The sequence below is a fragment of the Labrus bergylta genome, chromosome 5 (genome assembly GCF_963930695.1).
Source record: "Labrus bergylta chromosome 5, fLabBer1.1, whole genome shotgun sequence".
Classification (NCBI taxonomy): Eukaryota; Metazoa; Chordata; class Actinopteri; order Labriformes; family Labridae; genus Labrus; species Labrus bergylta.
The window spans coordinates 15,813,419-15,825,202 of NC_089199.1; the positions used below are offsets into that span (position 1 = coordinate 15,813,419).

The 11,784-nt window shown below is 39.5% G+C and overlaps 1 protein-coding gene across 1 annotated transcript; it reads left to right on the forward strand.

Annotated features, from left to right (window-relative positions):
* Nucleotides 1-208: 208 nt before the first annotated feature.
* lrrn1 (leucine rich repeat neuronal 1) lies at nucleotides 209-11,195 on the forward strand. The gene is made up of 2 exons (XM_020633853.3): nucleotides 209-595; nucleotides 7,063-11,195. Exon 2 carries the CDS (start codon nucleotides 7,220-7,222, stop codon nucleotides 9,371-9,373), a length of 2,154 nt encoding a protein of 717 aa, XP_020489509.1. The 5' UTR covers nucleotides 209-595; nucleotides 7,063-7,219; the 3' UTR covers nucleotides 9,374-11,195.
* The last annotated feature ends 589 nt before the right edge of the window (nucleotides 11,196-11,784 follow it).

Here is an 11,784-nt window from a genome sequence, read left to right on the forward strand (position 1 = left end):
TAAAGGATGATTGTAGAGGATTGTAAGAAGCCAAATCTTTTTTTTTCTTTTTCAACGATAATGCCATGTAGCACCCATCATCCCCCCTCACCCACCCAACCTCCTTCGCCCCATGCCCCCGCCGCCCTCTGCTGTCTTTGTTCTCATCAAAACAAGCCCGGAGCAGATGGTGCTCTGCTTTGCTTGGCCGACAGTGACAGGCAGACGCTCTCAGCCAATAGCCTGCCGGGGAATCAGCTGACTGGTCTGGACATCGCCAGGTGTTTTTTTTTTTTAATAATTTGTCTTCTCCATCCGTAGGAGGAGCAGGCGGCGGCAGCGGCAGACGAGGACTATTGCAGCGACAAAACCGGTAGGTGGTGGATGGCAGCAGGTCGGAGATCTCTCTGCAGACCACACTATGCATCTCTCAGATGAGCCTCAGGACTGATCGGATACGCAAGGGACAAATCGCTGTAAACACCCCACTTTACCCCCCCTCCCCTTGGCACCATAACATTGATCTTATTTCTTGTTGTTTATTGAAGCCGAGTCGGCAAGCTATCTGGATAAAGGACCTGTGCGCTTGGGAACATAGGACTGGAATGCCAACAAGGTGAGTCAGGATATAAATGACTGAATGTTCACTGCTGTAGCCAGTTAGATTGTTTTACGCAGCAAATTTGCTTAGGAAAATTTGTTTTCAGTGATTTGAATATTTCTCCACATTTTCTAAACACTTGTGTTTTGTTGTGTGAAAAAAACAAAACAATACATTGAAATTTGTTTTCATTCATAACATAATCCCTGCAAAGGCCATGCATTAGGATACGTGTGGATGCAGACACACTCAAGGGCATGATCGGTTTTTTTTTTTTTGGTTTTTTTTAAATGCAGTCTGGTTTGAACTATTGATCCGGAATAAGGTTTGACTTCATAAATAATTTCCCCCTTTCGGGTAATATCTGATCTAATAGCACAATCCTTTAATGTGCGCTCAATGTTACTCTTCATAAAAGTTACTTTGATCTCGTTGCGGTAGCCTGCTTGCCATGCCAGAAGGTGCAGCGTGCGCGACGTTTTGTTTGCTAAATGTGATTAGCATATTAATGTCAAAGTATGTCGCCAGATGTCTCTGTGCCTCCGTTCTTAGCAAGAAGTCGCTGTGTCTTTTTCAGGGAAAAAAGACAAGGCCCCCCTGTAGAAGATTGGGTTGGTAAGGATGGGGTTGCGTTGGCAGGGGGTGTATTGTGGTTCTTAAACGCTGCAGCTGTTGCTCTTTTGTTAGGGAGACTGCTGACTTGCATCACTCACTGAACTTTAGGCAGAGGGACACAGGCTACTGTTGAGAGGTTAAAGATGAGAACAGGATGACCCTTTTTTTTCTGTGTCTTTGCTTGTCCTGCAGAGTCCCACCTCAAAGGACTCAGTTATGACCTCTTTTAAGAGCAAAGTGCTGACAATCCTCTTTTTTTTTTTTGTGGAACTTTGGGTTAGATAAAAATGTGTGTCTTTTAGATAGGCCATTTAAGCTGTTCATACAAAAACAGCATGTTTAGTTAATTATTTAACAGCTATGTGTAACTTCTCACACACCATTTTTTTTCGTTGTTAGGAGCTGCTGCCTCAGGAAACACTTTTAGAGTGTGTCAAAGGAAGGTGCATGCGGGTGTACATGTGTTGGTAGGAGGGGGGGGGGGGGGGGGGTAGGAGACAGCAGGGCTCATGGTGGGTGGGGGTGGGGGTGGGGGGTGTCAAACCCCGTCCCACTTCCCCAATCACCACGAACATTAGCTCCCAAGGGTAAAGGCGGGGGTTGGGGAGCTATAGGTTATTGAGCTTAGCTCTATTATTCAGAAGAAGGGCTGAAGCATTAATCCTTTGTCCTTTGTGGGCTTTAGGTCTCAGACACAACAGACACAGTAACAGTCCAGCTCACCCTGCCTTCTATGATATGCAGAGACATCAAAATGTGTGCTGCCACCAGGTGCAGGAAATTTGTATGGCTGGCAGTGTGGACGTGTCAGAGACACCTGGTTTGTCGTCTTCCATGGTGTTTAAAACCAAGTCAGAAAATAAACTTCAGAAACTTCACTTTAATAATGAACAATGGGTCAACACTTTCCTTTACTTTTTTTCTCAAATATTGAGTGCAAAACTGCTGTTTACATTTGTGGTGTATTTTTTTTCAACATACTAAATCAAATCAATCCGCCCTTTTAGAACGCTTCCATCCATCCATCCAATCAGAACCTACTCTTCCTGTTTGAAGGTGAACTAGTTTGAGAGGTACAGTGATCAAGCTGCTGTTAAATCAATACCAGAAGTGTTGTTAATGACCCAGTTATTTCCAAATGTACGGAAGCCCTTACGTGAATCATCAAATGTGAAATGATCACAATCATATTGAATACTGAAATAGAGATCCAATACATCTATTACATCTTAGATGTATTTGTTGGGATATGTGTCATTAGATATGTTGCATAAATACCCAAAATACCTTAATTGTGTCTTATTCTTATCCTTATGTGTTGAAAGCTATCTTTACATTCTAAATAAAACTGGCATATTTTTCAACTTCTGCCTGTTTGAGACTCCTGCGAGGAATTAGAGTGTTACATTAAATCCTTGGAGAATTGTTACAGAGATCTTTAGAGGCAGGTGTGAGCACAAGAAATCATGACAATCAGGGAAAATTAAGGATAACAAACACCGGATTTTTCCATTATCCTTCAAGAAAAAAAAGAAGTTATAATCGCTCCATAAACAGGGTACAGGCGTTTTTAAGAAGCTGCAACATGTTTTTATTTTATTTTTAGGTCTTAAGATAGAGACAAGTGGGAAAGGATAAGGAAAGAGAAGACTCTTTCGTTCACATTAGATGCATGTCGGTTTTCTGCATAATATTCCCAATGCAATGGCCAGCGGAGTTGAATACCCTCAAGACTCTTTCCTGTGATAGAGCTCAATCAACTTGAGATCACATTCCTCTTTTCCCATTTCAGTCGTATTTCTTATTGCATCAACTCGATTCACAAGAAGATTCCCTTGAGTGTCCTCAGTTCGACTTCGACAGGAATTTCAGAATTGAGTTTTGAACTCAAAGGGTGTCAGGTTGATTTAGAAACGGACTTTATCTAGTTTTGCAGATATATGATTTTGTTAAAGGGCGTTCTAATCTACGATCACTCACATATCAAGAAAAATAAGTCTCATGGGAAAAGGAAAATGGACTTAAAAGCATTGGGGAAAAAGGTACTTCTCATCAGAGCTCATTACAGAGAAATGTCATATTCTGAGCATATAGGAGACCTGGGCAGGTGCAGTACTATCCAACTCAATAGATGAAATGGTTATTACTTTACAGCAAAGAGCAGTATTAGGATATTTTAAGTCAATATTGTAATTTTTTTTTTTTTAAATGGCAAATTAACAGAAACTCCCCCAATTATAAAGTTGGTATAACGTGACATTCCCTCAAATGAAATGACAGATATTTACTTTCACAGCATGTAGGACAATACTCAGTTTTTATTGATATTAAAGATGGAGTCAGTACCTTTTTGCTAAAAAAACAATATATAGACAACTGTGTCTCAACATGTACACAAACATTAAAAAGCTCATTCATTAAATTCCAGTTTATACCATATAGTACTGTTTAATGAACTTATTGTATCTGACCCACTTAGGTTAAAAATTGTTCTTATGACCAATATCTGACTTCAACCCTTCATTTAAGTTCAATTGTCATTTGTCTAAGATCCAGGATACCATGACAAGTTATTAGTGGTCTCTCTTCTAGATTCCCTTTGTATTTTTAACTAGCATCAGGATGCTCACCATCTGACACTTCCACCAAGACATATGCTTTAGGTCTGCAGCTGTTGGTATTTATTTGAAGTATACTTTCATAAAGTTCATAAGGGTCCAAACCTGTGGGGTTTTCTGTTTCCTGTCTTCCTGCCTTTGAGGCTGTGTTGAATTGCGTTGAGTGTTACTCTACCTGCTGTGTGTTTAAACTTGTCCTGTGGTTACAGAACTCTGACCACAATGGACCTGCATGTAAACATGTGTCAGAAAGTCCCCTACGGCTTCTAGTAGTTGTAAAAACCAACAACAGGATGTTTACACAGATTTTTAAACTGATTATTAGACAAGTTTAGAAACATCTTTATCTTAGATTCTATAAAGGGGTAGCACAAACAAAGCTGTGAGCAGATAACAAAGTGAATGTAAGATTAACACCAATTTGTGGTACAATGAAGAGCAGAAATGAAGGTTTTTATATATCCTGCTCACACAGTAGTTCCACCGTTAAAGCTTAATTTCAAACATGTCTTTGCTCAGCCTCTCTGAAAGCAGAGCATGCTCTGCCCTAGCTAAAATAATTCTCTTCAAAGCAGTTACAAAAACATTCATGTTTGAGATCCTGCCACCCTCAAGGCCACACATTCATTCACAATATTCTTAAGGATTTATATTCCTTTAACTGATTATCTATTAAACTAGACCTAACTTCATGAAACCATAGTGACATGATCATTTATGAACGGTGAGCGGCAGGAATTCATGACACATACTGCATTAGTCCTTTTTATTAAATCATCATGAGTCATGTGTTGTTTACATTAAATATTGCTATGAGAACAAATTTTAGGTTGTCTCCAAATAACAAATGTTTTGTAATGATTTTGAAATTGAGAGATTAACCCCGCTGTTCTACGCTGCATGTTTAGATTCCACTGAAATCAAGTGTTAGGTGACCTGTTTCCCTCTCAGTTAGAATCAAGTACACTGCTTCTAGCTAATCTCCAGTATAGTCCATCCACTAATCCTGACCACAAATGGACATAATATACAGTGCTATAGCTTAGAGGCTGGATACTGTTGTATCCCTGCTGCACTAGTGCTCCGCCCTGTTCCATAGAGAATACCTTGTGTAGGAGGAGCAGGGACATTCCTTGATGTTGTTGCCAGGCAGTATGCATTCAGATGACTTTGCCACCCTCCTGTTTGAAAGCCTCTTAAGTGCTGTCAATTTAAGCTGGTGTTGACTATGGTGTAAATGGAAAAGGCTGTGGTGGTACTATGGTGCTGCCGTACGTCTCTGCACTGGCTATGTGTCTCCATTAGTAAACCTCCAAGTGTACATGTTGTGTAAGAAGTGCATCAGTGATCATTTTTCTTCACACTCATTGTGAGAAGTGTTAAGTTCAACGCTTAACCCATATATTTAAAGCTAACGTTACCTAGCAACTTTAGCAAGCTAGCAAGCCAATAATTATGATATTATGTGCCATAAGTTCATGGAAGAAAGGTAAAAGCCCAAACAACATGTTGTAAAAACTATTTTCTGACATTCAAATTCTGGAGTTGATGGTGAAGAGGAGGAGGTTCGTAACGTTTGTGTCTGAGCGTTCTGAGGATGCTGGGATTAGCTTTAACATGATTCAACATTGACTAAAACTTGCTTTATTCCAAATTTCTTAAAGTTTTGTTTGTTGTCAGAAAGCAAACTGATCCGATAAATTGTGGGAATTAAAATCAGTTACTTGAGGTTGATTTAATCAGCAAGTTGAAAACTCCTAAACCCACTGTATACTGCCTCTAGTCTCACTGGGAAGAACAACCATGAATAGTCAACAATTAGTGTAAATCATTTTTAGTTTGACCTTTTCTGACTCTCCAAAAATCATATTCCTAATTTCTTATAATGTAGCAAACCTGCTTGCGTTTTGTTTGAACTCATAAGTCAAGTACTGTCGATAATACCCAGTGTCTGTGTATGTATGCAGCGTCTCTTAAAGAAAGCTATATATATATATATATATATATATATATATATAATTGTTCCCTGAGGGAAATTCTAGTTTTACACTGTGTTATTGAGAGACATGCTTCTCACACACATAGCCCTGAAAATACATAGACATGGACAGACAGGACCTGTGGACATAGATTAATGTAGGGATGTCAGAGTGGGGCTGCTACAGTACACACTGCTATGCAAGAAACGCACCAGAGCTGTTAGGGTTCAGTGCCTAGCTCAAGGGAACTTAGGTAGTACTCGGGAAGAGACCTGGCACTTCTCCAGCTACCAGACCAACCTCCATATTATGTTCTAAAAAAGATATACAGCATATCAAAGTGCTCAATGATCTTCTCATGAAGAATCTCATGAGAGAAAGCTTATTGGTGTGTTTGATAGACTAAAGCCCTCAAAGGAATTTGATCTGTTTCAAAGTAGTTCAGAGGTATACTTTGTGCATGCATTCTAATGAGCTGAACTTGCATTTCTTAAAATTGTTGATCCTGCACATAGCTTGAAGTCTCACAAGGATTAACAGCATCAGTTGTTTTTAGTGCATCTGTTGTCTTTGGTAAATGTCAAAGAAACCCTCACAAATTGTGTAATCAATTAGTTAAAGAGAGTCTAAAGTCACACTAACTGATCTTTAAATCTATGCTTTGGTACAAGTACTTTGAGCTTTCACATGTCAATGGTGACAATGCTCAGAATGTAGGGAACGTGTTTACATTGTTCAATTGAACATGATTCTTAGCTCTCCACACGGAAAAATGTGGTGATGTAAAATTTAATGAGAAACAATGAAATACTTTAAATAAATCTAAATGAAATAAATGTGTTTTTCTTGAAATTTCACACCATGCTGGCTCTTAGAACAAATGGACTTTGTAAGTGTTGTAAATCCAGGAAATGTGAGATTTTTCTGTCCTTCCAAATGTATGGACCAAGCAACTCAGTGATGACATGCTCACATTGCCACCCCGATGGCAATTATAGGATTAGATATGTCATAATTTACATGGATTTGTGGAGTGCAGAGACGGTCACTGAACAAAAACTTGAAGATTTGTTTTTTAGTGCAACATGGATAACATAAACAAATTGTATTACTTAAACTTGACCAAAGACTGTAGAATGCCTTTGCTGGAAAACTTGATGCTAGTGGGGGAAAATAATAAAAACAATATTAACAATTGTGTATCCTCTTTATCGTGTTGGGTTGACATGTTTTCTAATTAAATATGTTTGTCTTTTCTTTTTTCTTGCAGAACACTGAGGCTTCAAGATCTTGTTTAAAATTCTGCCGTATGCTTCAACTTCTGACCATTTCAGTGGACTGAAAGACATTTTCTTTGGAAAGCTGGTTGATGACTGTAACACACTCACTCCCAAAGTCCTCTGCCCCTCCTCCTGTCCCGTCTCAGTATGGCTAGATGGAGATTAGACTGCTTTCTTCTAGGCCAGGTGTTTGCTGGCCTGATACTGTTATCTGTGGGACTATCCTTTGTCCAGAGCAATGACTGTCCCCAGCTGTGTGTTTGTGAGATTCGACCATGGTTTACTCCACAGTCCACTTACAGAGAAGCCATAACAGTGGACTGTAATGACCTTCGCTTGACTCGCATCCCGGGGAACCTCTCCAGTGAAACTCAGGTTCTCCTCCTACAGAGTAACTACATTGCCAGAACTAGTGAGGAGCTGGAGCTGCTCTTCAACCTGACTGAGCTGGACTTGTCACAGAACAACTTCAGTAGTATTCGAGATGTTGGCCTTTCCAATATGACCCAGCTCACCACACTTCATCTGGAGGAGAACCAAATAACAGAAATGCCTGATTACTGTTTGCAGGACCTAAGCAACCTGCAGGAGCTTTACATAAACCACAATCAGATAAACACCATCTCCGCCAACGCCTTCTCTGGGCTCCACAACCTGCTCAGGCTTCATCTTAATTCTAACAAACTGAAGGCCATAAGCAGCGAGTGGTTTGAATCTACACCCAATCTTGAAATTCTCATGATCGGAGAGAACCCTGTTGTTGGAGTTTTGGAATTTAATTTCAAACCACTGGGCAACCTCAGAAGCCTGGTTTTGGCTGGGATGGATTTGACTGACATCCCTGGAAATGCCTTTGTAGGACTTGACAATCTTGAGAGCCTTTCTTTTTATGACAATAAGCTGGTGCAAGTTCCTCAGAGAGCCCTCCAGAAGCTGCCAAACCTGAAATTCTTGGATTTAAACAAAAATCCAGTTCACAAGATTCAAGAAGGAGATTTCAAGAACATGCTAAGACTGAAGGAACTGGGCATAAATAATATGGGAGAGCTGGTTTCTATAGACAGGTATGCACTGGACAACCTTCCTGAGCTCACAAAGCTTGAGGCCACTAACAACCCTAAATTCTCCTATATCAACCGTCAGGCTTTTCGAGACGTTCCAGCCTTGGAGAGTCTAATGCTTAACAACAATGCCCTGAATGCCCTCTATAAATCCACAGTGGACTCTCTCCCAAATTTACGTGAGATTAGCATTCATAGCAATCCCCTGCGCTGTGACTGTGTTATCCAGTGGATGAGCTCAAACAAAACCACCGTCCGTTTTATGGAACCTCTGTCCATGTTTTGTGCTATGCCTGCAGAGGTAAGGGGTATGCATGTGAGGGAGGTTCTGCAGAATCATTTAGTAAACCTGTGCCTGCCCATGATTTCTCATGATACTTTCCCAGGCCACCTCAACCTTGACATTGGCATGACGGTGGACTTGGACTGCAGAGCCGTGTCACAGCCTGAGCCTGAAATCTACTGGGTAACACCAATGGGGAACAAGGTAATGACGGACACCCTGTCTGACAAGTACAGCCTGAGCAATGAAGGGACATTGAGAATTTCTCAAATCCAAGTCGAGGAATCTGGCAGATACACCTGTGTGGCTCAAAATTCAGAGGGAGCCGATACAAGAGTGACAGCCATACGAGTTAACGGAACTCTGTTAGACAGCACTCAGCTTATGAAGATCTACATCAAACAAACAGAATCTCACTCCATATTGGTCTCCTGGAAAATAAACTCCAATGTAATGACCTCTAACCTTAAGTGGTCATCTGCCACCGTGAGAATAGACAACCCACATATTACTTACACTGCCAAAGTACCTGTGGATGTCCATGAGTACAACCTCACACATTTACAACCAGCAACTGAGTATGAGGTGTGCCTCACTGTCTCCAACATCCACCAACAAACGCAGAAGTCATGTGTGAACGTGACAACAAAGCAATCAGCCTTCACTGTAGAAATATCTGACCAAGGGACCAACACTGCTCTTGCAGCAGTCATGGCAACAATGTTTGCAATCATAAGTCTGGCCTGTCTGGGAGTGTACATTGCTAAGAGGTGGAAGAGAAAAAACTATCACCATTCTCTGAAAAAGTACATGCAGAAAACTTCATCAATACCCCTAAATGAGTTGTACCCCCCTCTTATCAATTTGTGGGAGGCTGACACTGAAAAGGAGAAAGAGTGCTCATCTGAGACCAAACCCAGTCAGGTGGACACTACACGCAGCTATTACATGTGGTGAGAGCTACTATCCAGTGGAAGACAGAGAGACTAGTTTCTTTCAGGAGCACAAATATACATTAATGCTTCTTTGTGTAAAAGTGAACTGAGTTATTTTGTCTTTCCCGTTAGAATTTTTTAATCACTTCTTTCAGACGATCTCTTTAATTTTAAATACAAACTGAGATTTATAGATCTTTGGTTTGCATACAGCTTTTTTTTTAACCTCCATTTCGAGACATGACTCAGCAACTTTGTAAAGCTTTCTTGAATTAGTATTCACTGTGCTTTATCTTTAGTACTTGTTGTGATTAACACAGCATGAGCATTGTCACTGATGTAGCATACAAGAGCAGACAAAGATGCAAAATCAAACCTTTTTTCACATTTTTGGCAGAACTGTTAGAAACTTCAATCTTTTTCTCTTGTGAGACAGTTTTACTGTTGACTGTTGTGCACTGAAATATATATACAAATTTGTCTATCAACACAAATATAAGCTAAACAAAGTATGTTTAGACTTGATATGCTGTCTACTGAATAATGTTAGCTATCCCTCTGTAATGTTGTATCAACTATTATTACATTAAGTTTTGTACATGAAATACCACTATGTTTGATTTAGACTTAAAGTTTGCAGAGCAGCTACTGTAAACCAGCAATAGAATATGAATGTTATGAACTAGGTAAGTAGATGTAAGGCTTTTGAAATTTCTTGACATTTTTTCTTTTCTTACTTTGCTACAATATGTATACAATCACTGGTTTTGTTATGGTTTACCCATTGAACATGTTTTGAGGGGCAAGTTTAATAAAATCTTCATTCCTCTTATTTTTTTAAACAATTTTGACGCCAAGAGCCATTACTATCTAAAGTACATAGATTTGTATTGTTTTCATACATTTTATACATTTGCAAGTTGGAGGTAAACTTTAAAGATTGTGACTGTTGTGCAGGGGAAATGTGCTATGACAAAATAATCATCATGTCATATACATGTCTTTAATTACATTTAATTAAAATGTGATGAGCGTAGTTATGGGTGTTATGATACAACCAGAGTGTTGAGCGAAAAGGCGAGCTGCAGACTGCAGTGTTTGCCCCTGCAAAGCGATTATCCGGGAATCATTTAAATTCTTATCCTGGTACAATATACTTACTGCACAATATGCCTTGGAACAGTTAAATCAGATCATGTTTGTGAACATAACTCTGCAGCTCCATTTTTTTTTTTTATAAAGGAAACCACATAGGGAGGATAGTGCAACTGAAGGAATGGGGAGAAGATGTAGATAATTGATAATAGTTAGTGACAGAAAGTACAGATGACAAAATTGTTTGTCACTAAGCCACAATTTTATATTCAACCAACATGTTCTTGTATTTTATACTGCACTGTGGTATGGACATCACAGCACGTTTGAGACTTTATTCATTGTGTCAATTTGAACTGTCCTGTGCTAAATGAGTAGATTTTCTTTATGGCTGCCATCATAACACGATAAAACAAAAATCATCCCTCTGTGTGTAAACAAGTGTAATCTGTTGAGTTATACTCACAGCACACTTTGCCAGGTTCATAACTCCACCACAGTGCACATCTTTATCTGGCTTTCAAGTGAATCTCCAGTGGGAGCCCAGAAGTCCTGTTAATTCATGAGGACAACTCTGGGCTTTATAGTGCAATCAAACCATTTCTGTTTGGCTGCTTGCCTGTGTAGTTTCTGACTTCAATCATTTGACATTGGATTAGCAATATGGCACAATTGTAATAACAGCTTCTCACAAGAATGTTATGATAGATAATTCAATCATATTAAAAATTAAGATATTTCTCTTTTTATACGTTTTGTATTTATTTATGAATTCCTCGTGTGGGGCATAAATGGTGAATGGACATGAGCTTGTATAACACTTTTCTAGTCTTCTGACTACTCAAATTGCTTTTCCACTGCATGTCACACCTACACACTCACACACTGATGACAAAGGTTTCTGTGAAGTGTCCATCAGACGTAACTAATCCCATTCACACACTTTCAAACACCGCAGACTAAGCAGCAGGAGCATTTCGGGGTAAAGTGTCTTGCCCAAGGAAACATCGGATATGTTGCTGCAGGAGCTGAGGATCGAACCCCCAACGTTCCTGTTGAGAGACGATGGCTCTACCAACTGAGCCACAGCCGCAAAAGTTGTACCTGTCAGCTCAAAGAAATTGAGGCATTAAATTATGAATATTGAAAAAGTCTTTAAATCATTATAAATGTGATATGAATATAAGTGAAAAGGGGGGCTAAAATGAAATTTCATTTACTCCAATGTAACACCAGTGTCAGTAACTAATTAAGCTTTGGGTGCATTTTCATTTAAAGCATGCAGATTAGGAAACTGTCTTCCACACCACTGCTATTTTTTCCTACAGTTATATGGAG